Source organism: Balaenoptera acutorostrata, chromosome 4 (assembly GCF_949987535.1).
Source record: "Balaenoptera acutorostrata chromosome 4, mBalAcu1.1, whole genome shotgun sequence".
NCBI classification, from domain to species: domain Eukaryota; kingdom Metazoa; phylum Chordata; class Mammalia; order Artiodactyla; family Balaenopteridae; genus Balaenoptera; species Balaenoptera acutorostrata.
Window position 1 is genome coordinate 29,460,437 of NC_080067.1, and position 22,463 is coordinate 29,482,899.

At 39.5% G+C, this 22,463-nt stretch overlaps 1 protein-coding gene across 4 annotated transcripts in view; it reads right to left on the reverse strand.

The window, feature by feature from the left end:
• SLC9A9 (solute carrier family 9 member A9) overlaps window positions 1-20,105 on the reverse strand; it is a 560,292-nt gene extending 540,187 nt beyond the window's left edge. For all 4 annotated transcript variants that reach the window (XM_007188090.3, XM_057545832.1, XM_007188089.3 and 1 more), the window contains exons 1-2: window positions 19,796-20,105; window positions 3,245-3,447 (exon numbers count right to left, since the gene is read on the reverse strand). In XM_007188090.3, the coding sequence (XP_007188152.2) occupies window positions 3,245-3,447; window positions 19,796-19,970 (378 nt within the window). In that variant the 5' untranslated portion in view covers window positions 19,971-20,105. The remainder of the gene's footprint in view (window positions 1-3,244; window positions 3,448-19,795) is intronic.
• Window positions 20,106-22,463: the final 2,358 nt, after the last annotated feature.

Below are 22,463 nucleotides of genomic sequence, written 5' to 3' on the forward strand. Positions count from 1 at the left end.
CCTAGGACTCCCACATTCTCCCAGCCAGACCTGAAACCTTAGAATCTTAGATTCTTCTCTTCACAGTGTTCCTATAATTCAGGCAGGTTCTGTTGATCCAAAGCGTTGATGAAGCCCTTCTTCCCTTTTCGCCTAGATAACCACTTCCTGCAGCCTCACCCTCGTCCTGCCCACATCTTTCTGAACTCAATCCTGCTGCCTATTCAAGCCATATCCACATTTCAAAGCCCTTCTCAAGTTCCACCTCCTCCAGGAAGACTCCCTAACAAGCTCAAGTATCTATGACAACTAATCCATAAAGCTTCATAATCCTCATTGTCTATATGATACAATTTAGAACTGAAGTATATACTAGCATATATTATACATTGGTCTTATCTCCCCAAGGGATGTTAAATAAATGGAAAAAAAACCCACATATTTTATTAATCCCTGGCATATATTAAGCATTCAAATATTAGTAGCAGCAATGGTAGCACTGGTCTTAGAGGTAGTGCAGTGGTGATGGTGTTGGCGGTGGTATTAGAAGTGGCAGTGGAAGTAGTAGTAGAGGCAGTGACAGCAACATAAAGGGTCTTATGGCAGTCAGGTACTTTATATACATCATCTCATTTAAACATTAAAACAATCCTACAAAATAGTTCTAATCTCCCCACTTTACAAATAAGAAAGTTGGAGATTAGGAAGTTCAAGGAACTTACTAAGGATAGACGGCAGATCTATCTGGTCCTGAATTTTTTTCCCATTACTCCATGTTACCTCCCTATAAGCCTTCCAATAAATAGGCCCTTTTTTGGAATTCTTTTGCATCTGACATAAATTAATTGCTCGATTGATATGAATACTTGCATGCGGTGGACAATTCCCAGTAACAAATACAGACTATGGGCATTTCATTTTTGCAGACTAACTAGGGTCCCCCAACATTGGCACTTAAGCAACAAATGTGTGTTAAGATATCCTCTGGCCTTTTATAAAAAAGATCTTTTCCACTTAAAGTTGTCTAATATGGTAACTGTACCAGTGGATGCCCCTTTCTCCACCAGCAAGGAGCTGGGGGATTTACCCTGGGTACTGAGCTGCCTATTGCCAACCTGGGATGCCACGAGGAACAAATGCTAATTGTGAGTCAATAAGTCACACAATTTAGAAGTTGGTCTATAAAATACTTGAGCATTCAAGGTCAATGAAACATTTCATGTGCAGAACTCATAATCCACCCAACGGAAAAAACAAGAAGGCCCCAGAAACTTAGACATTTTCTCCATCTCTTGCCTTAATTTTTCAAAAGCAAACACTGGAGTTTGGCTGCTGATAAAAAAAAATCAATAGGTCAACAACACAGTAACAAATTTTCTGATCAGGTGTTTGTAGGCTATCCTGTTAGAGAACAGGTTGCTATAAAAAAACAGAGATAATTATCAGCATCTTTGGGGCGGGGGGTGGTGGTCAACCTGTTTGGAGAAATAGTGCTGCTTAGAAATGCAGATAAAATAGGTAAGAGAGTGAGGAGGGAAATAATTTATGTTCCAATACTAAGCAAAGTAAAACTGAAGACAGTGCTTAAATTATGCTGCTAACAAGGTCACTTTAAAAAATTATTTCAAGATAGATAGTTTTTATTATTCATGTAAATAGAAAGATCTCATGGAAGAGATCATCCAAAATAGCAGATCTAGAAGTTGCTCCTGTTTACTTCAGAAATACATTATTTAACTTGCTTTTTTGTGCTTCACTTCACTTTATTAAGTCTGATTTAGGCTAGTATTATAATCAGTTTGACTTTCCTGAGCCCTCACCAAGTGCTAGGAGGAAGTTAATCTAGAATGTGCTAGTGGAAGATAATGTGAAAAAAAAACACTAGAAATTACTCTTCTTGAATGAAGAAAAATCCAGACCATGTATCTCCCCTCCTGTCTCAAATCTCTCGAAATGGAAAAAAAAAATGTGTATTTTAAAAGAAAACTAAATTTATATGGGATAAAATTGATAAAGTGCACTTCCATAATAGCAAGGAAGTTCTCGGCTCTAACACAAAATGATCTAGAATAAATCTCATAAGATCCTGATTCTTAGCATGTACTTGTGTTGTTAAACACAAATTCACTTATTCCAAAGACTGATCCGCACACAAGACACCACAGAAGGGAACCTCACCTGTTTTCTGACCCAGAGTCCTGAGAGCAGAAGAAAGTTTCCCTTCTAATAACTGAAGCAATTCACGCATTTGCAATAATAAAAACATTTTTAAAAGATGAGTAACTTCACAATCTTCTTTTTTCAATCTAAGATTCCCTAACTAAACTGATGGAGTCAAGATCTCTTGAGACTGACTGTGTGTCAGTGTATAAAACAGCCAAGTGGCCAGTGTTTTGTGTGGGCAGCTAAAAGTCAGCCATTCTAGATCAAGGCTTGCAAGTGAAAATTTTTTTATTCTCCTCCATTTTCCTTTTGACTTAAGGGAGATTTAAACTGCATAGCCAGCTGGTAATATATACAACAACACTTAAAACACACATGTGGGACTTCCCTCGTGGTGCAGCGGTTAAGAATCCGCCTGCCACTGCAGGGGACACAGGTTCCATCCTTGGTCTGGGAAGATCCCACATGCCGTGGAGCAACTAAGCCCGTGCGCCACAACTACTGAGCCTGTGCTTGAGAGCCCGGGAGCCACAACGACTGAGCCCAACTACTGAGCCCAAGCACCGCAACTACTGAGCCCGTGTGCCACAACTACTGAAGTCTGCGTGCCTAGAGCCCGTGCTCTGCAACAAGAGAAGCCACTGCAAGGAGAAGCCTGCGCACCACAACAAAGAGTAGCCCCCGCTCACCGCAACTAGAGGAAGCCCATGTGCAGCAACCAATGCAACCAAAAATTAAAAAAAAAAACAAACCCAACGCAACTAAATATTTAAAAAAAAAATGTGAAAACTTGAATCAAGTAACATGAAAGGCAGAGTCAGCTTAATTACTATTATCTTTTTAGCTTATGGAACTGTGGCTTGCAAAACAGTTATAATAAAAAGCATTATTTTTTGCAACTTCTAGAAAAAAAATACAGACAACTGAGCTTACAATCAGAGTATATCAAGGCATTAACCACTTAGCTAAATCGCCCCATTAGTGTGGTGTTGAAAAAGGGCATATGTAGGTGTATGGATGCATTATTTATGGTGGCTCATATATGATGCAATTATTTATACTGGAAAACAAAAATATGTGACCAGAGAGGGAGGATCCTTACCTTTTCAAGTATAGCGTTGCCTTGATGAGGATTGATGTTGTGCCGGCTTATTTCTCTCTTGTATTTATATTCATAAACTTGGTCAGTGATATTAATCAGCAGAGTTGAAGGGCTGAAGACCAGTTTTCCACAATCATACACAGTTCCACTTTCAATATCAGTTGGTGCTGTAGCATATCGTAAAATTAATCCCATTACAAGGCCTAAAATAAAGAATAAATAATTGCACTGGAGAAATGTAATCTAAAATGTTCATTACTAGATGCTTTCAAATATATGATTTGTAACTTGTATAGGTGGCAGAAGAAAGGGTCGTTGCCTGGTTTAGAAAATTGTTTACTCTTCCATAGATACCAGCTCAACAGACTGTATTGTTAAAATATTTGCAATGGACACTGTTAATACTTCTCCTTTTTTCCTTCCTAATGGACACACAGATTTTGGAGAGAAGAGCTACCCACCTCTTCTATCCATGCAAGTACTCAAGAAAACCTTGGCCCCATGAGAGATACTGAGTAATCTAATCAGTCAGGAGATGGAATTCCCCTGGAGAAAGTTTCTGGTCCACAGATCAGCACATATCTGAGACAGCCCCATCAGACTAAAAGGTTGCACTTATATACTGTGGTTAGGGGACAAGTGTTCTTATTCTCTCCCTCAGGACATGATCAAGGCAATATGTTTCTCTACTTTTTGCTGGCAGGTATCTTGTGACCTTGAGGGGATATAGTCCAAGGACACAGTCAATATACTGAGGATGGCTGGACTGAAATATAGACAGAACCCAGGTCCTGGATGGCTTCACTGAGCCCTGGATCAACCTATCCTGGAGCTACCCTAATTCTAGACTTCCTGTTATGTGACATAATACATTTTCTAATTTTTCAAACAATGTAAAATCAAGTTTCTCCTTATCTGCAGCCAAACGCATTCTAATGATACAATATTCCCTTAGCAAAGAGTTGAACTCAAGTGACAATCCTTGACTTTTGAGTTTACAAACTCTGTGAGGATGCTCATGGTAATCTGATAAATGTGAACTCTCTTAATATTGTGGATTTATTAACAAAATCACAAAGAAACTTTAGAGGTCCACACATTCCTCAATTTAAAATTAGGATTGATGTATTTGTTTTAGGATAAATCCACAGTTCACTCTTTAAAACATCAAAGGTTTGAGGTTTTACCACTCTTTTGTAAATCTAGTCATCTAATGGCCTTTCATTTATTCAATAAAACATTTGTTGGGTGCATATTTTGTTTCAGACATTTATAGACTTAAAATAAAAATACAGTCCCAGTCCTACAGGAGCTGAAGTTTGTAAAATGAAGATCCATAAGCAAACAATTATAATACAACGTGACATGTGCTATGACAGCTGGTAAGTACCCTGTGTTATACGAGTATAGAGAGGAGACACTCCAAAGCTCTTTGAATGATGCACAGCTTTAGATGAATCTTAAAAGGTCACATAAGATTTGTCCAGATGACCTGAATCAGGGAATGAGCTGGGATCCAGGCTGCACATGTGGGTGGCAGCACGTGAGTAACGGCAGAGACAGATAAACGTTCCCTAGGAATTTTGTTTGCCGACGTGTAGAATAGTTGTCAGGAAGTGGCTGCTTGGCCAGAGATTGTGTTTCCAGCTCTCTGGCATTTGGTTGGGTTCTCACCGATGGAATATAAGCAAAAGTGATGTGTGTCAGAGCACTGAAGAAGTAGGTGAGTTTTCCCCCTTCTCTTTCCCCATTTATCAGATGGATGGGGCGGAAACAAAGGCCCTATAGGTAGAGTCACCACACTGAAGAAGTCTGCGTCCCTGAGACACCAGGTGGGGGAAAGCCATCCACCAACCAGGAAAACCTGCACTGGACTGTTACTTGAGTGAAAAGTTAACTTCACTTGTGTAGTCACTGAAATGTGAGTGGTTCTGTGTTAAGTCACTAGGATAACCTAATAATATAATGTATAAATACAGAGGAATTTAAGAAATCTGATGGATTTAGGGAATCAGCAGTGGAGTAAGAAGAGAATAGGTGGAGAGAGAGAGAGACAGAGACAGAGGCAAAGAGAGAGAAAACCTCTAGACCACAGGGGCCAGGTCATAAAGAGACTCCTCTGTCATGCTAAGAAGTTTTTATTTTTAACCCAATGGTAATATAGAACTATTGAAAGATTTTAGGCAGGACAGTAAAACAGTCAGATTTTCATATAAGATCTATCACTTTGGCAGTAATGTAGAGAACTAGAGTAATAGGTGAGAATGAAAGCAGATTTCTGTCAAAAATATTTTTACCTTACTTGTTCCTGCTTCAGTATTTGGCCCACTCCCCCATAATAGTGAGAAATATTTTATCTTAACCTTTGCCAGCAAGAAAAAATAAGTGATGGGTATGTAACCACCATGAGCACTTGACCCATCACAGAACAGTGGGCAGCCTTCCATGTGCAGTGTCAAATGACTACAATAAAACTAGTCAGGACAGAGGAGGGAAGACACACCACATACACTGCACATGGTTTAGGGTGCCTGCGTAAGAACATCACTTTTCCAACACTCTGGTGGAATCCTAGGAAGGATTCATTTTCTAAAAGTTACTTGGCAATTACCATGAATGATACTATGACCTCTCTTTTCTGCTAAGTAGAATATAAAGAAGGGAAACAAGGTACTACATGCATAGGGCTTGAATGGAGAGAACCTGTATTGATAATATCTGAAATTCCCAAAGGGTGAGCCGTGAGCCGCTTATTTTTGCAATATGCTTTCAGTGCAGTAACAAGAAGTAAACACGAAGTGTCCACCGTTTTTTCTCAAGCAGGGGAAACAAGTATTTGTCATAATAACAAGTGCTTAGTACCTGGGTTTCTGTGGTTAAATTCATACAATGCCTCAAAAGCTAAATGGCGGTGCCTGGCCCTCTGTACCATGTCTGGTTCCAGCCTTCGAGAGGCGGCACACTGGAGTAAGTGGAGTAAGCTGCTCGCTGCCAGAGGTGACCAGATGTAATAGCCATGCAAATGCACCTTGCAGATAGATCTCCCACTATGAGGAGTAGTCTGACCAATGGTCTGGAATTCACGACTGCAGTCATGCCGAAGCCAGCCAATGACTGATCGCAGCAGGGGCACTAAGACAGGGAGATGGGACTCCTCTGAAGGGTCACCATGGCTCAGACTCCGCATCAGCTTTGCCCAACCTTTCTTAGAATTGCACCGCAGCTTAAACCTTTTCCTACGCAGCCTCCCCTCCTTCCCTCTCTCCACAGGGGTTGGTTGGGCTGCTCCAAGACCTGATGGCTGGCCCAGCATCCGCAGTCTCCCTCACCATTTTTCCTCAAAGGAATTTTCCCCCAATAAACCTTTTGCGCAGCTAATCTCTCTCCAGCATCTGCTTCTTGGAGGACCCAAATTAACAGACTAGACAGAAGGCCCTGGCCCTCCTTCTCCCCAATCCCAAGGGTTGAGAGGAATCAACATCTTGGCACAGTACAAGGGCCAGTGGGGAAGCTGCAGTCTCACCATGCACTCGGTTAACAAATGCATCCACCCATTTGTGTGCAGTAGCAGCAACGAGAAAATCCTTAATGTTGGAGGCCAGACACCTACTCCTAGAGCCTCATAATGCTTTTGACAGCCACTCAGAGCTTTAGCTGTATGCTGACACAAACGGAGAATGTTGAGTTAACACGCTCCAGACCAGTATTGCATGAGAGCAGGTGATAGATAAAGTAGGATTGCTAGTAGGAAGAAAATGCTAATGAAAAGGGGTTATTTTTATACTGCCACAAAGATACAGGGTAAAGAGAGCATCAACCACTTGTGCACAGAAGAAGAAAAGACGGGACTGTCTACCATGACTTATGGACACAAACCAGTACTCTCTTTGGTAAGCCACGAACCAGAACCCTACCTGCCCGGGGAGAAAAGGAGGCAGCCTGTCCCAGCAAAGCAATACCACAAACACATGTGTGCATAGCCCTGACCCCAGGTTGTATCCTCACAAGCATGACACTTTGTTGAGCTCTGTCACTTGGCCGGCTGGTGGCATTACCTTGTCCAAGCAGAAACTCTAGTCCAGATGCATCCCCTGGGTCTACAAGTTTGAGCATCTGGGCAACTAGGGTGACAGTAGTGGGAACTTGCTTTCTAGTGAACGCTGACCTTGCCCCAGAAGCACACAAACCCCCAAGACAGATGTTGGACAACAGACCTCATCCCTAAGGTCCTCACAATCCTACAAAGTCCATCTCAAGTCCCAGCTGAGGGACCTGTGCTCTGATGCAGCCTGTACTCACTAAGTTCCCTAATCTTTGAGTACTTATAGTTTGCACCACACCCTTTTTGGCCCCATTTTATATAAAGATGTATATTGTTCAGCACTGCTTTGTAGACTTTGACTTTGTCACCCCCACTGGATAATGAGACTGCTTAGGGCAGAAGCTGTGCTATTCTTCATCTCTTTTTTTCTCTAGAAAAGCCAAACACTTTAGGCAGTTATAACTCAACTTTCTCCAAGTCCACAAACTCCCTTGGATTCAAGAAGAAAAGGATCCTCTGAGTTTATGTAGTTAGTCAGTGACATTTTAAAATGTCACATGTAAGGAGCATCACACCAAATGTTGTGATGTCCCTGTCCTTACAGAGCTTGCAATACAACTCTCACAGCAGATGCCTGACATACAGTTGACATGGTGATGTCTGTGGGAGAGGAAAGGAGGGACGGAGGAAGGAAGGAGGAAAGAGCCTCACGAGCACTCAGAATGCGAACCATTTAGAAATATGAGCCTCTGCTTTCTGGACTGGCTCTCCATTCTCCACATTGAAAATATGAGAACACCCCACTCCCTTCCTCCCTCCTTCTGCTTTCATGCTACAGACATGGAAGGCATTGCTCTAGGACTTGTGGGAATTATAAAAATGAACAAAATATGGCCCTGATCATAAAATATTAAAATATTTTAATCCTACCAGGCCTCTTCCTTCTGCCCAATCCTGTGATCCCGATTTCCAGTGAGAGTAAGGTACAAGGGTTTCCTAAGTGTCTTCTTATATTAAGCCTGCATTTCATAACCGGTTCCCCTGCATCTTATTTAGTCATTCTACATGATGCTGAAATGTTATCCTAAAGAGAATTTTCTCAGAGGAATATAGATGGGGATTTACTTTTAGATATAATGATCATATTTATATGTAATGAAATGGACAACAGGATGGTTTTTAAAACACAACATGTTGAAATCTCTTTGGCTGTGTTCAGACCAATGATTGTGTTCACACACTATCACACACACTGCCACACCGCGTGGCACACTCCAGCGGGCTCCTTTCCGATTCTCCTCCTGTAGCAGTCACGCAAAGCAACAAGCCCAACTATACACATGCGTCTAATCAGACTATCACACAGGTATATTTAAATGCCACGTGACATTGGAGAGAATTTAGGAGCCTCAAGAAAATGTAGTTAATACATGAAGATTGAAGAACTGAGTTTTGTAGTTCTTTCACTCGCTATGCACGGAGTGGTTACCAAGAATAATCTAAATAAATGAGGTATTGTCTCTTACTGAAAAAACAAGATAAATCCTTAAGCTACGTAATATGATATTTCAACTTAATAAGGGTATCAGACACTGCTGATTGGCAACTCAGCATCTATCCCCTCTTTTTCCCAACAAAACCCTGATTTGTTCGGCTAACCATCCCTCCTCACATGTGCTCAGGGTAAGTTGACCTCTCTCTGAGTTCCAAGGGTGTTTCTATTCCCCTTGCTGATAATTGGTACTAGAAGGCATGTAACTCTATTCTTGTCAATAAAGTGTGAAGAGAAGCTTGCTAGGAGGCTTCTAAGAAAAGTTTTGACATCCTAAAACAGGGGCAGAGGAGAGATGGGCTCTCTTCTTCCTCAGGCTATTATTGTGCCTGGTCAGGACACCAGGAACTGCCATGCCCACCTTGCTCCCAGTCTGGCATTGAAGTCAGCACTGGGAATGGCAGAGCAGAGAAAACGAAAAAAACCTGCATCCTTGAAAACAATAGCAGTTGCTGAATCAGCCAGCCCTGAAGACTACTCTTCTCTAGACTTCTAGTTATGGGAGATAATTAATTGCCATACTGCTTAAGTCTGTTTGAGTTAGGGTTCCTGTGACTAGCAGCTGAACACATCCTAACAGATACAGTTTTTTTTTTAACAAGTGAATGTACAAAGTCCCAAAGAACCCTAAAGGAGAGATCAACTAACTCCACCCCCTAAAGTGTTAAGGAAGGCTTCGCAGAGGAGCTCCTTAAGGATGCACAGGATTTGCAAGGGAGAGAAGAGGGCGTGGACTTTATAGGGAGAAGCACATGGAAATCAATAAGTGGGGGACTAATCGGGAACATCGAGCAGTTTGGGTGGCCCACTAGGGCACCTGAGATCAAGGACCCCCGTGCAGCTGAGAAAAAGAGGGTGTTCAAGAGGGAGAGATGGTTGCCAAGAAGATCCTGAGGAAGAACAGAGTGAGTTCCTTTTGGAAAGGCAGATTTGTTCTGTTTCGGGGCAGAGGAAAGAGCGTTTGGAGAAAATTATCCGAAAAGAGAATTGAGATACAGTGGGAACATGGAGAGGAAGTTAACATCAGAAATAGTGTCTATTTATGTGAAAAATAATTTAGCAAAGGAATTTGAGTAGAGGAATTTCAAGATGACAGGAATAAAATAAAGCCAAGGAAGAGTGTTCTTTACCACTCAAGACTTTTTATAGTGGGAGACTCTTTAAGGCAGGGAATCTAAGATGTTATTTCAGTCACTCAGATTAAAAAAATATGAACTAGGGATCCAAATGTGGAAATGAAGAAGGAAAGGGTGTGATAAATATTCTAAGGAAGCCAAATCAGTGGACACCATTTAACTGTAAGATAGTATTCACAAATATTAGACATTACGTGTTATGGCTACAATTTTTAACTGTTTACTTGATATTTATCCACCTCTACCATCTTATCAAAGCCTTTGTCAGAACACTGATTTAGAGGGGATGATATGGGTTTGAGTTTCAAATGCTAAATGCATTCCCTAACATTTTCCTTTAGCAGTTTAGTTTTACACTGAGATTAGTCAGGGATAGAACCAAAAGTAAAAATATACAATGCCTTCTGGCTATTTAGGGCTTTTGTTCTCTCTCTGCCCTCCCACCAACCTTCTAAATTCAAAGGACTAAAGGAAAGTGTGGGTGTTGTTAAAAGGGACATAATTTATTGCTTTGTGCTGGCTCACTATCAACTTGCTTTGCTGAAGAAAAGTACCCCATAAAGATTTCAGAACAGGTCTGTCTTGCGGGGCATCTGCCCGCAAGAGTATCCCATGATATTCCAAGGTGGAAAGTGGTCCATGAAGCTGTTCCACCTTGGGGTGCTTCATCCATTTAAAGTTCTATCTTCTCACAGGTTAGAGTCATATGCGAAATGACAGAGTCCCAACCATGAGATCTTCCACCATGGTAGGCTGCCCGATGTGCACATCCATCCTTGGTGCATACCAGACAACACACACATGCACACACTCGTGCACACAACACACACAAACACACACATTTCACAGCACTCCGGGATTCCTAACATAGCACTATAGGTAACTTTTCTCTAGAAACTATCTCAGCCACAGCTTATATGTAGCTAATACCGTTCCTTGAAATCATCTTAGGAAGTTTACAAAAGAAATATAGAGATATCTAACTAGATAAACACTGACTAAAACAAAATGATTTCTTTTATAATGTTTACACAGAATAATCTATATTTTCTCAAACCAGAGGTGGAAATGTCACAAAGTATTCTAGATAGTGATAGAGGAAGGGACTCTCCAATACATGGAGATTGTCTCCCAAACTCTGTCTTCATCACAGCAGGGTAATGAAGTGAGAAAGAAAAAAGATAGGAGAAAAGAAAGGAGACAAAACTAGAAACTGCATGTTTCATTATCCTAGTGGAGTAGTTCTCAGACTTTAGTGCATCAGAAACCTCTGGAAGTTTCATTAAAACGCTGCTTTGCTGGACTCCAAGTTTTTGATTTAATAAGGCTGGGTTGGGGGCCACATATATCCATTTCTAACAAGTTTTCAGGTGCTGCTGCTGCTGCTGCTTCTGGAACCCTACTGTGAGAAGCACTGTCTTGTAAGGCAGCAGTTTCTACCAATACGACTGCCGTCACAGTCACAGAACTCCATCAAAATCCATGTCACCTCAGGTTCATGCACACAGGTTTCATCACGCTTTGAGAGCCCAGAGGTATAAGTAATTTTATCTTCAGTCTCTTCCAAAAATTTAATTCCATTAAACTAAGATTAGATGAAAGCCTAGTTTTGCACACTCCACATGAATAAGGCATTTGCAGTTCCTTCCCCACCCATTCTGACAACCACAGGCATTTAAAACCAGAATCACTGTGGCCTTGCAACACCACCTTCTCTGATGCTGGGGCAGGTGTTTCCGGGTCAGCCCCATCACTCTCACTGGGACATTTCAACCCAGCTGCTTGGCATGGATGTGCTTTCACAATATTGCTCCCACTGTCTTTCCCATGCTGGGCTTTTTGCTATGGACAGTATAATGTTTCTGAGGCCTCAAGGTAAAAAGAAAACTTAACGACCCACCTCCCTTTCCCAACCTCTCCTCACTCCTGACTTCCTGGGAGAGCTAAATACCAACAGCAGACTTTGATGAGAGGACAACTGTGGCCAGAATTTGAGAGCACCAGCTTCCAAAAATGGTGTTTCTCCCAATTATTGTGGGCAGCCTTGGCCATAGTTGTAAATTTTTGGGGTTTCTGTTTCCTTGTGTACAAACTGAAGATCCTCAGGCCTATTCTGCATGGATATGGTGATGATTAGCCATGAGGGTTAGTATGTAGTTAGATCTTTCAATCTCTGTCTTTCTTTTATAAACTTTCTAAAGTACTATCACCTGGCACAAAATAGACATTTATTAAGTAACAGCAATGCTTCTAGGGCTAAATGTGTGACACAGGTGAAAGAATATGGGTTTTATGATCATGGGTTTGAAGTTCAGCCCTGGTGGTTACCAGGAAGTCACTTTATGTCTCTGAGTGTTGGTTTCATCATCTGTAACATAAAAATGACAATACCTCCCCCGTGCAACACACACATGCACACACAAACACACCCATGTTTGTGATACCCAGTGGCATTATGGAGCCAAACTGCCAAGGTATGAGTCCCAGCTTAGGTATCTAGTACATGTGTGACCTTAAGCAGGTTACTTAATTTTTGGTGCCTCAGTTTCCCCACATAAAAAATGGTTGTTGTGAGGATTAAATGAGTTAATATATGTAAAGTGCTTATGACAGCATAATTCACACGGTAAATGCTATTTGTGTTAGCTATTTTCATTATTGTTACTTGTTATATTGTTATTTTTATTATGTTACTTTGACATCATAAATATTTAACAAATATTAGTTTATCATGTTCCCACTTGCCTAACCATTTAGACTATATATAATATCTCCATAAACAGTTTAAATCAAAAATTCATTTTCTTGATGTGCACACTCATTAGCCTTTAGCGTCTGAGATGGGATCCTTTGAAGCAACACAGTAGTTTGCTCTATGGGCTTCCTCTGTAGCTCCTTAGTGATTCAGAAGCACAGCAGAATATATAGGAGGTTATTTTCTTAAAATCAACTTTTAAAAACCTACACAGAGCAATACGTCTTTGATTTTTTCCACTTTTTCAAACTTTCTTTGGCTAACACTTTACAGCATGGAAAACCTTGCCCTAATCTCCGAAGCTTCTTAAAACCAACCTTTTTTCCCCCAAGAGGGGAAGCAATTTTAATTCATTAGGCTCTTAACTCTAATTACCTTTCCTGCAGATCCCTTCAACTTAAACCAGAGCCACTCTGGTTTTCATATGACATGCATCCACAGATCTCCAAATCCACAGCCAGACCTCACTGTTCTGATGGTATAACTTTCTCTCTTTGCCTTTCTAACAGGAATTCAACAGGATTTACTGAGCATTCCGTATAAAATCAGAGCAGGACTGGAAGAACTAAGAATGGTAAAATAACACTAATTAAAATCCCATCTGGGAGAAAGACTGGGATGTCATTATAGGCTGGTAGCGTTCTGGGAAAAAAAGCTATTGGTTTGAGTTGGAGCGGCTGAGAGTTGCCTGATGGCTAATGTCAGTCTTGGCCTGAATTTTGAAGGACTTTTGCAGCTGGAAGGAAGGTTAGTGAAATCTATTTCATTTCTTCCTCATTTTATAGATAAGAAAACTAGGGCTAGAGATTAAATCACTTGCCCAAAGTAATGCATCTAGCTACTGAAAAAAAAGAAAATCATAAGGATTTAAAAACCCAAATCCCCAAGAGAGCATCCAATGCTTTCTCCATAAAGCATGCTACATTTGAATAAGTAAAAAGCCTCAGAAGGGCCTTCCAGGCAGGGAGAAGGGTGTGAAGTGTCAGTCAACATCTCTTATGGGCCTGGCAGTCAAGGAGGCAGGGCTGGACTGAAGCAGAGTAAAAGGCATCAGTAGGGGAGAGCCACACCATGTCCACCAACTCAATTTTATCCTGAGGAACCTCCAAGCAGTGTTAGGATAAAATTAATGCCTTATGATTTTTTAAGAAAAATAGCTTTTAAAACCTTAGTGCTTGACTATGTAACTATGTTTTCTTTAAATCTTGAAAAACAGGCTGTTGAGTGAACTCAATTGGCCTTATTAAGCTGCTAAATATATTCTTAGAGGATCAGACATAGTTTAATAGGTTAATATAATATAGTTTAATGAATTCAAAATCTAAACTTTGTGGCTTAAAATTTCTCTTCAGCCCACTAAACAGTGAGCAAGATTTCCCCTTGTATTTGGAGACTGTCCCTTATATTTTAAGGCTGTGAAATCAAAGGTAGAATTCTAAGGGATTTAAATTGTTCTGTCCCTAAACTCAGATCCCAACCCTCAAATGCATGGCATTATGAATATCCTACAAAGTAAGGGAGCTCCCAGTGATGTATAATGGAATTGTTAATGCTATCAGGGAAGAAGGAGCAATTTTTCTTTTACGAACAACGAGCAATGGATACAGGGCCCTAAGCGAGCAGCGCTAAGTGCACCATCTGTTGCCAGTCAATATTTTGACCATTAATACTCTCTTAAGCTTTTAGTCCAATTTAAATGAATATCATCATGGCTTATACTTTAAGCCAGTTATGGATTCTAATCCTTTGATTTTGAAATAATGAGAGCTGTAGAATGTCATGAGACACAATTACCAACCACTGTTCCTGGTGAAGCAAAAATATTGTTAAAATGCTGCCACTAATTTTTAAAAGCATCCTAGGACGCTTGATACCAAGAAAGATAGATTATTTGTATCTGGAGTATCAGAATTATCTCCAATGAACTCCAGAGTCAAACCAAACACCACCCATGATTTTTCTTGGCCTCTACAACACTTCATATAATATAAGGTTAACAACTTGGAAATTGTTCCTATAACAATAACTATAAAAGAGCAGTTAAATGTTCTGTTTGATCACTTTTCTCCTCACTTTTATTTAATTGCTCATTTCCTAAGACCCTGCTCCCTAAAATTTTTTTTTTTTTCCAAACATCTTCATTGAAGTATAATTGCCTTACAATAGTGTGTTAACATCTGCTTTATAACAAAGTGAATCTGTTATACATATACAATATGTTCCCATTTCTCTTCCCTCTTGCATCTCCCTCCCTCCCACCCTCCCCATCCCACCCCTCTAGGTGGTCACAAAGCACCGAGCTGATCTCCCTGTGCTATGCGGCTGCTTCCCACTAGCTATCTATTTTACATTTGGTAGTGTATATATGTCCATGACACTCTCTTACCCTGTCACATCTCACCCCACCCCCTCCCCATATCCTCAAGTCCATTCTCTAGTAGGTCTGTGTCTTTATTCCCGTCTTGCCACTAGGTTCTTCATGGCCTTTTTTTTTTTTTTTCCCTTAGATTCCATATATATGTGTTAGCATACCCTAAAATTTTTTAATTGGATTTCCCCATATACAGATAAAATGCATCAACATCTAGTGTGTCTTCTAAAGGATAACTGACACATATCGGCGGAATAGTGACAGAAAGGCAAAAGGCTGGCTGGGCTGAAACAGGAAATCCAGTGCCTTAGAAAAATATTTATGGTTCTTGATACAGAGGAAAATGAAACATTATACAAATAGTTGATGAGAGTAAGAGCAGTAGTCAGTCCAGTAGGGGAACTGTTAGTCAAATTCATTGATAAGCGTCAGGTACAGGACCAAGCAATTTTAGAAGGTGTTTCATTACAAGCATATCTGTCTGTAAGATGGAGATGACTGAAGTACAGTTTACTTTCAAGTGTTCATCTCCTTTAAGATAAAAAAAAAACTTTTAAAAGTTCAACGTGAACCATAGTTTTGTTTCTTTTCTTCCCCACTGATTATCACCAGGCCCCTGGCAGAACTCTCGCAAGAGCCACGGCTTCCATCCTCTGGTGATGAAGGCCTTTATTTGGTCTTACTCTGAAATTTCATTCTTTTGGACTTTCTGGAAAAGAGAATCTATCTGACTAATCTTGAAAGCATAAACAATATGAGGATGCATCTGGATCTCACAGATACATCTTCTCTCTACGACAATCATTGAAAGAATTTATTTATTTTAAAATATCTTCAGCATCTCTTAATAGAGATAGATAGATAGCCCAGCTTGGTGGCTAATTACATGACCTTCATATCTCTAAGTCTTCATTTCCTTACCTGTGAGATGAGGATGCTGGACTTACAATCTCTGACTCCTTCCCAATATATGAATTTCAAATTCAGTTATAGCTACTGGGAGATTCCTTCACTTGGCATCTCCCTTCCCCTCACCATGCTAGTGGGAACCTGCTGTATAGCGCAGGGAGCTCAGCTCGGTGCTCTGTGGTGACCTAGATGAGTGGGTTGGGGGGAGGTGGGAGGGAGGTCCAAGAGGGAGGGGATATATGTATACATATAGCTGATTCATTTCGTTGTACAGCAGAAACTAACACAACATTGTAAAGCAATTATACTCCAATAAAACAACAAAAAAAGGTTTATCTGAATGTCCCATCTTATTTCTCTGTTGTCATTTCAGACGGTTTTATTACATCACTGACAGAAAGTCCCTAATAAATATTTTAGACATAACATTTAGATCATCCCTGAAGAAGAAATATGAGATGTCACCAGTGCTATCCATATGGACTATTTTCAGAGATTATCAGTGAGAACTCTTTTGAGATGAACATGAACCTTATTAGACATGTGGATGAGTAAAATCACATGGACGCCGCCATGAGTGGCTATTCAGTTTGGGGGAAGTTCACTTCTTTGAGATTTAGTTTCTTCCTCTGTATAATGAGGTGGCTAGAGAAAATAACCTTTAAGACCTCCTTAAATTCCAACAATTATAATTCTATGCCAATAAAAAAAAACTAAACAACACTAAAATAAAAGTCTTTTCACTGATTTATACAGTTCAAGATAACTCAAGGATACTAAAAATTCTAGTAATGGGATAGTTATACGTATATATGGATGTCTCCATAATTTTTTTTTTTAAACATCTTTATTGAAGTATAATTGCCTTACAATAGTGTGTTAGCTTCTGCTTTATAACAAAGTGAATCAGTTATACATATACAATATGTTCCCATTTCTCTTTCCTCTTGCATCTCCCTCCCTCCCACCCTCCCCATCCCACCCCTCTAGGTGGTCACAAAGCACCGAGCTGATCTCCCTGTGCTATGCGGCTGCTTCCCACTAGTTATCTATTTTACATTTGGTAGTGTATGTCCATGACACTCTCTTACCCTGTCACATCTCACCCCACCCCCTCCCCATATCCTCAAGTCCATTCTCTAGTAGGTCTGTGTCTTTATTCCCGTCTTGCCACTAGGTTCTTCATGGCCTTTTTTTTTTTTCCCTTAGATTCCGTATATATGTGTTAGCATACTGTATTTGTTTTTCTCTTTCTGACTTACTTCACTCTGTATGACAGACTCTAACTCCATCCACCTCATTACAAATACCTCCATTTCATTTCTTTTTATGGCTGAGTAATATTCCATTGTATATATGTGCCACATCTTCTTTATCCATTCATCTGTCGATGGACATTTAGGTTGCTTCCATGTCCTGGCTATTGTAAATAGAGCTGCAATGAACATTTTGGTACGTGACTCTTTTTGACCTATGGTTTTCTCAGGGTATATGCCCAGTAGTGGGATTGCTGGGTCGTATGGTAGTTCTATTTGTAGTTTTTTAAGGAACCTCCATACTGTTCTCCATAGTGGCTGTATCAATTTACATTCCCACCAACAGTGCAAGAGTGTTCCCTTTCCTCCATAATTTTTATAATCCTTATACATTGCAGTGTTTCAGAACTTGCTTTCAATAACTCCCATATAAAAAATTTATAAAAAAGGACAGAAATCAAACAGCTCAACTTAATCCCACACAAACCTTAAGCTTAAACTGCCTTAAGAATAGCAATTTAGAGAAACGCTATCTCAACTATTGCTCAATGTGCTAATTTGTTTTTCTTCTTTATTGAAGTATAGTCGATTTACAATATTGCATTAGTTTCAGGTGTACAGCAAAGTGATTCAGTTTTACATATATATACATACACACACACACACACATATATATATGTATATATAAAAACAAATCTTCTAAAAATTCTTTTCCAGTATAGTTTATTACAAGATATTGAATATAGTTCCCTGTGCTATACAGTAAATGTGCTAATATTTTATGACTTCAACCACAACTTAAAAGTATTTCATGCAGTTTTTAAGGATTAAAGTTAATCTGGGAATTTTCATGTTAAAAAGTAAAAGTTACATTTATGTGCTGTGAGTACAAAGCATGTCTGAATTTTAATAGGTCACCAAAATTTAATCAAAAGTTTTACAAAACAGTATCTCCATCATAGATAAGCTGAAATTGGTAAATGAGTCATAGTTCAATCAAATTCAGGGCTATGAAGAAATCTTTCCCTCTAATAAAGGTTTATAATTTTAAAACCAGTGTTGTTTTGCTAAACTATATATAGCCCTTTAATTTAATGCCAAGAATTACATTGTTTCTGGCTTCTCAGATTACATCCTATATCCTCTTTGATTATTTATTAGAAGAGTCAGTAGAAAGCCTGGTCCACTGATGGTGGAGAAGGGCAGTGACTGACGCCAAGGGCTTTACATCTGGTGGTGTCACTTCCCTTCTCTTTGACTATTTCTCTTTAACCTAATTGTAAGTTTTTCCCCTCAAATGAGAGTTTTGTTATGTGTTTTAAGTCCCTCAATGGAAAGGAACTTAACTGTGCTCTGAATGGACCAGCACATCAGCTTCCTGAAAGAAACTACACTGCTTAGCCTAAAACTTCTGCCTTCTAGCTCAAGTATCTCACAGTGGGATCCAGTTAAGGCATCCGATTTCTTATGGTCTCAAATCATGACTGTACATTGTTATCATCAGGACATCATATGGTTAGCATATAAAATGTGCACTGATCCTGTTCCCTGAACCTCAGGGGTATAAAAGGCTTTAGGACTTCCAAAATAAGGGAAGTGAAATATAAAAGTATATTCTTTACTAGGACTTATAACAATGCCTCAGCTGTTTCCATTGTGTTCAAAGTTCCTATCCATTATCAGGCTAAGAGTGGTAAAGCAAACTATTTCATAAATCAGATCAGTTTTAAAACTACCAGTGTCTTACACTTTACTTTAAAAGATGCGAGTACAGACTGGATAATCTCTGTCACATTTTATTAAGCTTTCTGAAAGGAATGATGTGGTAAGTTGCACAGAAAGAGCAATACCTTGGGAGTTTAAAAGGTTAAATTCTTTTCCACACCTTGTCCCTCCCTCCAAAAAAGAAGGTACATAGTAAACCATACTAATAATAACAATAATTATAAACTAGAAATTATGAAATCGGGCTAAGAAATGAAGAGCACTGCATAAAGAAACTTGGGTATTATAAGAAAATAAAACATGCTCACATAATTAAAATCGATTTGAACAAAATTACTCCAATAGTAGCGGTGGAATACATACTTTTCTGCAAGTTTTCTTCTTGAAACTAGTTGATGTAAGAGGATTTACTCAATACATGTTTAAGTGATGTTATTTCTAGGACTCATCAGCCCCTCCAGTGAAAGAAGGCTGCTCTCTGTGACTTCCCAATATCTATCATTACAAAAACAAACAGCTAGCCCTGTTTGTCTCCCCACATGACAATGGACCTGCATCTGTCAACAGACTCGCATTATGTGCCGCGTGAGAACATGACTGTGACATTTACTCTTGTGACAAGGCAAATTTTGGCAGCTCATCTGGATAGAGATGAGCATTCATTATGCTGCAGCACCTTTCATCAAGCTAATGACATTTCAATCAGCACGTTTTCTCCAGTTTCGGTACTTTGATCTGAGCACACAAGTCTCTAATTACGCCCAAGCAACAAGTTTCACATCAATCCTACAGTTTCTGCACTCACCGTACACCATTGCTCCTCCGGTTTCATGCAAGAAGCGAAATCGATGATTTTTAAATAACCAGATTGTCAAAATGGTAAGGATGAGCAAAAAATTAAAGACAAGCAGCTCCACCGCTCCCTGATGTTGAAACTGATATTCGTCCCTCTCTGACATGAACCTTTGCTGTCTCTCCATTCTCCAGTCTACTCGGGATTCCTTAGATAAAAACCTGGATAAGGACTGTTTTATCAAGGTTTGCCTAAGACGGTCTGGCTGCCTGAGGATTTCAGGATAACACTGCCACTTAAGTTGCTACTTCATGAGCATTCTGCCTTGGCTTAGTATTCAGATGGCTTCTAGTTACAACTTCCTGTTTCTCTCTTAAAGCAGCCTCGTCTCTTTTCAAACTCCAGAGTGTGGTTTCATCATCGACTCTTACTGTCTTTAAATGATTCATTCCATGAAATTAACTTTCATATCGGACAAACCTGCTATCAGTCATTCTGAGATCTTGAGTCATGATCTTATCGTTTAGAACAAGTCTTCTTAAGCTGCATAAGAGGTGAATTGTAGATTAATAATAAAGCAGATCACCTTACATCACCAACATTTTCTAAATTCAAAAAGCCAATTCCTGAATCATAACCTCACTCACATGTGAGATTTTTCCTTTCCAACCAAAGCCTAGCAATGTGATGGGGACAGACTGAAAATGATTTCACAAGGATTTTTTTTTTTTAAGTTTAGAAGTAAGAAATAATTTTTTATATGACTGTCTCTCTCTCTGGTTTTATATAACTGGTAGTCACAAGAGCAGCATTTAAACTCTGAATCAATTGCTTTTCTTTTAACAAGAATAAATGAAAGCACAAGACAAAAAGAATTTTGTCCTATCTCTACAGCTGTGTGCTGTTTTTATATGTTCAGTCAAAAAAAGAAAAGAAACTAAACACGTGTCTTTGAAGGAAGAAACCATACAGCCATTCCCAGTAATGCCACATTTGTGGATTTCTCTTTGTAAAGCTCCTGGTCCAGACATTCAGGATCCACAGAATCTGCCACGGATCACAAATCTCCTCTGTCCTATATGCAAAACAATGTGGTTCACTGAGGAATAGTCTGCCACCAACAATGAAGTTTCCAGAATTCCAGGGCACAGACAGTGATGATTCTTCAGATCATCTTGCATGTGGCAGGTTAGTTCTGTTTGAATTAATATTCTTACGCTTTTTGAAAAAGATCAAGATAACACTACCATAGGCTCTGCTGTTTTCTTAGTAATTGTTGTGATTCATTTGCCTTATTGGTCTTATGATACAATTAGATACAGGGTTAAGTGAGGTTCTTCATCATTTCATGATATTATTATAACTCAGGAGTTGGAATAATCATCTAGTATCCCCATACTTGACGGAATTAGTATTCAATTTATATGGTGTAAGTGATTCATTGAGTAGGATGAGTCCAAATAGAGCCTCAGAATATCTTGTCACCAAAAGCTAGAGGTCAAACACACAGTATATTGGGGGCTAAACTAGCTCCTCAATAACAGTTTTACCCACAGAGAAAGTTTATCAACCACTTAATACAAAACTCTGCTGTTTCAGCTTCTTTGCCTTCTGCAACTTTTGAAGCTGATTTCCTGAGTTTAACTCAGCAGGGGGTATTTATGTGGGCTGCAGATGTTCTTTTAACACACTACCCTTTTTGGCAGACATATCCGTGATGACTAATATTCAAACTGTTTTGAAATCTGTCAGATAATGCTTGCAAGCATTTCATGAAGCTTTGCTAGCAGGTTCTACCTTTACAATCTTGCAACCCCTCAGGTTTAGTCTCGAGTTGTTAGATTTACAAGATAACCCAAATTCAAAACGTGGCAATTTCTTATCTTTTTTTTTCTTTTTCTTTTCAGTCATCACTTAATTACTTTGGTTTCCTTTTAATAATGATGATTATTCCATCTGGCCAGAATAAACTTTCTTCGGTTGTCTTCTTACGACATCCAATTTTACTCTCTCACCCAATGAAGCAACTCAGTGACAGGATTAAAGGCCTATGGAATGTTTTGATTGGTTAAAAATCCTAAACTTGATGTCAACATATGAAAAAAGGTATATTTCACATAAAAATATCAGACACGTGGTTTCTCTAGAAAAAAACTGGTAAGACCTGGCACACTGGACCCTCCTTCCCATGTGGCCACAATCTGTTAAGGCTGAGGGGTTTCCTGTTTGCCACAAGTCCCATTCATTCTATTTCACTCATTTATGTTCCCTGCATGACCCCTACTGTCATTTGAACATGTGGCCCCCGGTTCATTCCAGGAATGGAATACATTCACTATTCCATTGTCCAATCCTGATACTGTTTAACATTAGGATGGAAAGCTGAAAAGAAAAGGGGGCTTAGGAAACTTTTCCAATTCTTCCATTCAGAAAAGTATTTCAATTCCTCCTATCTTGTGTTTTCTTCTCAGAATATCATTTAATATTCTTATGTACCAAGAAAAATAAGAAAATGAAGTAGAAGCACATATTACTTTGGAATCTACTATGAGCCAGCAAGTATGCTGGGAAATTTAATTTAATGTAATAGTCATAAAAACCCTACGTGTGAGGCACTTAAGGCTCAGAGAGGGTTGGTAATATATCCAAGGTTGCACAGCCAGTAGGGGTTAAATTTACA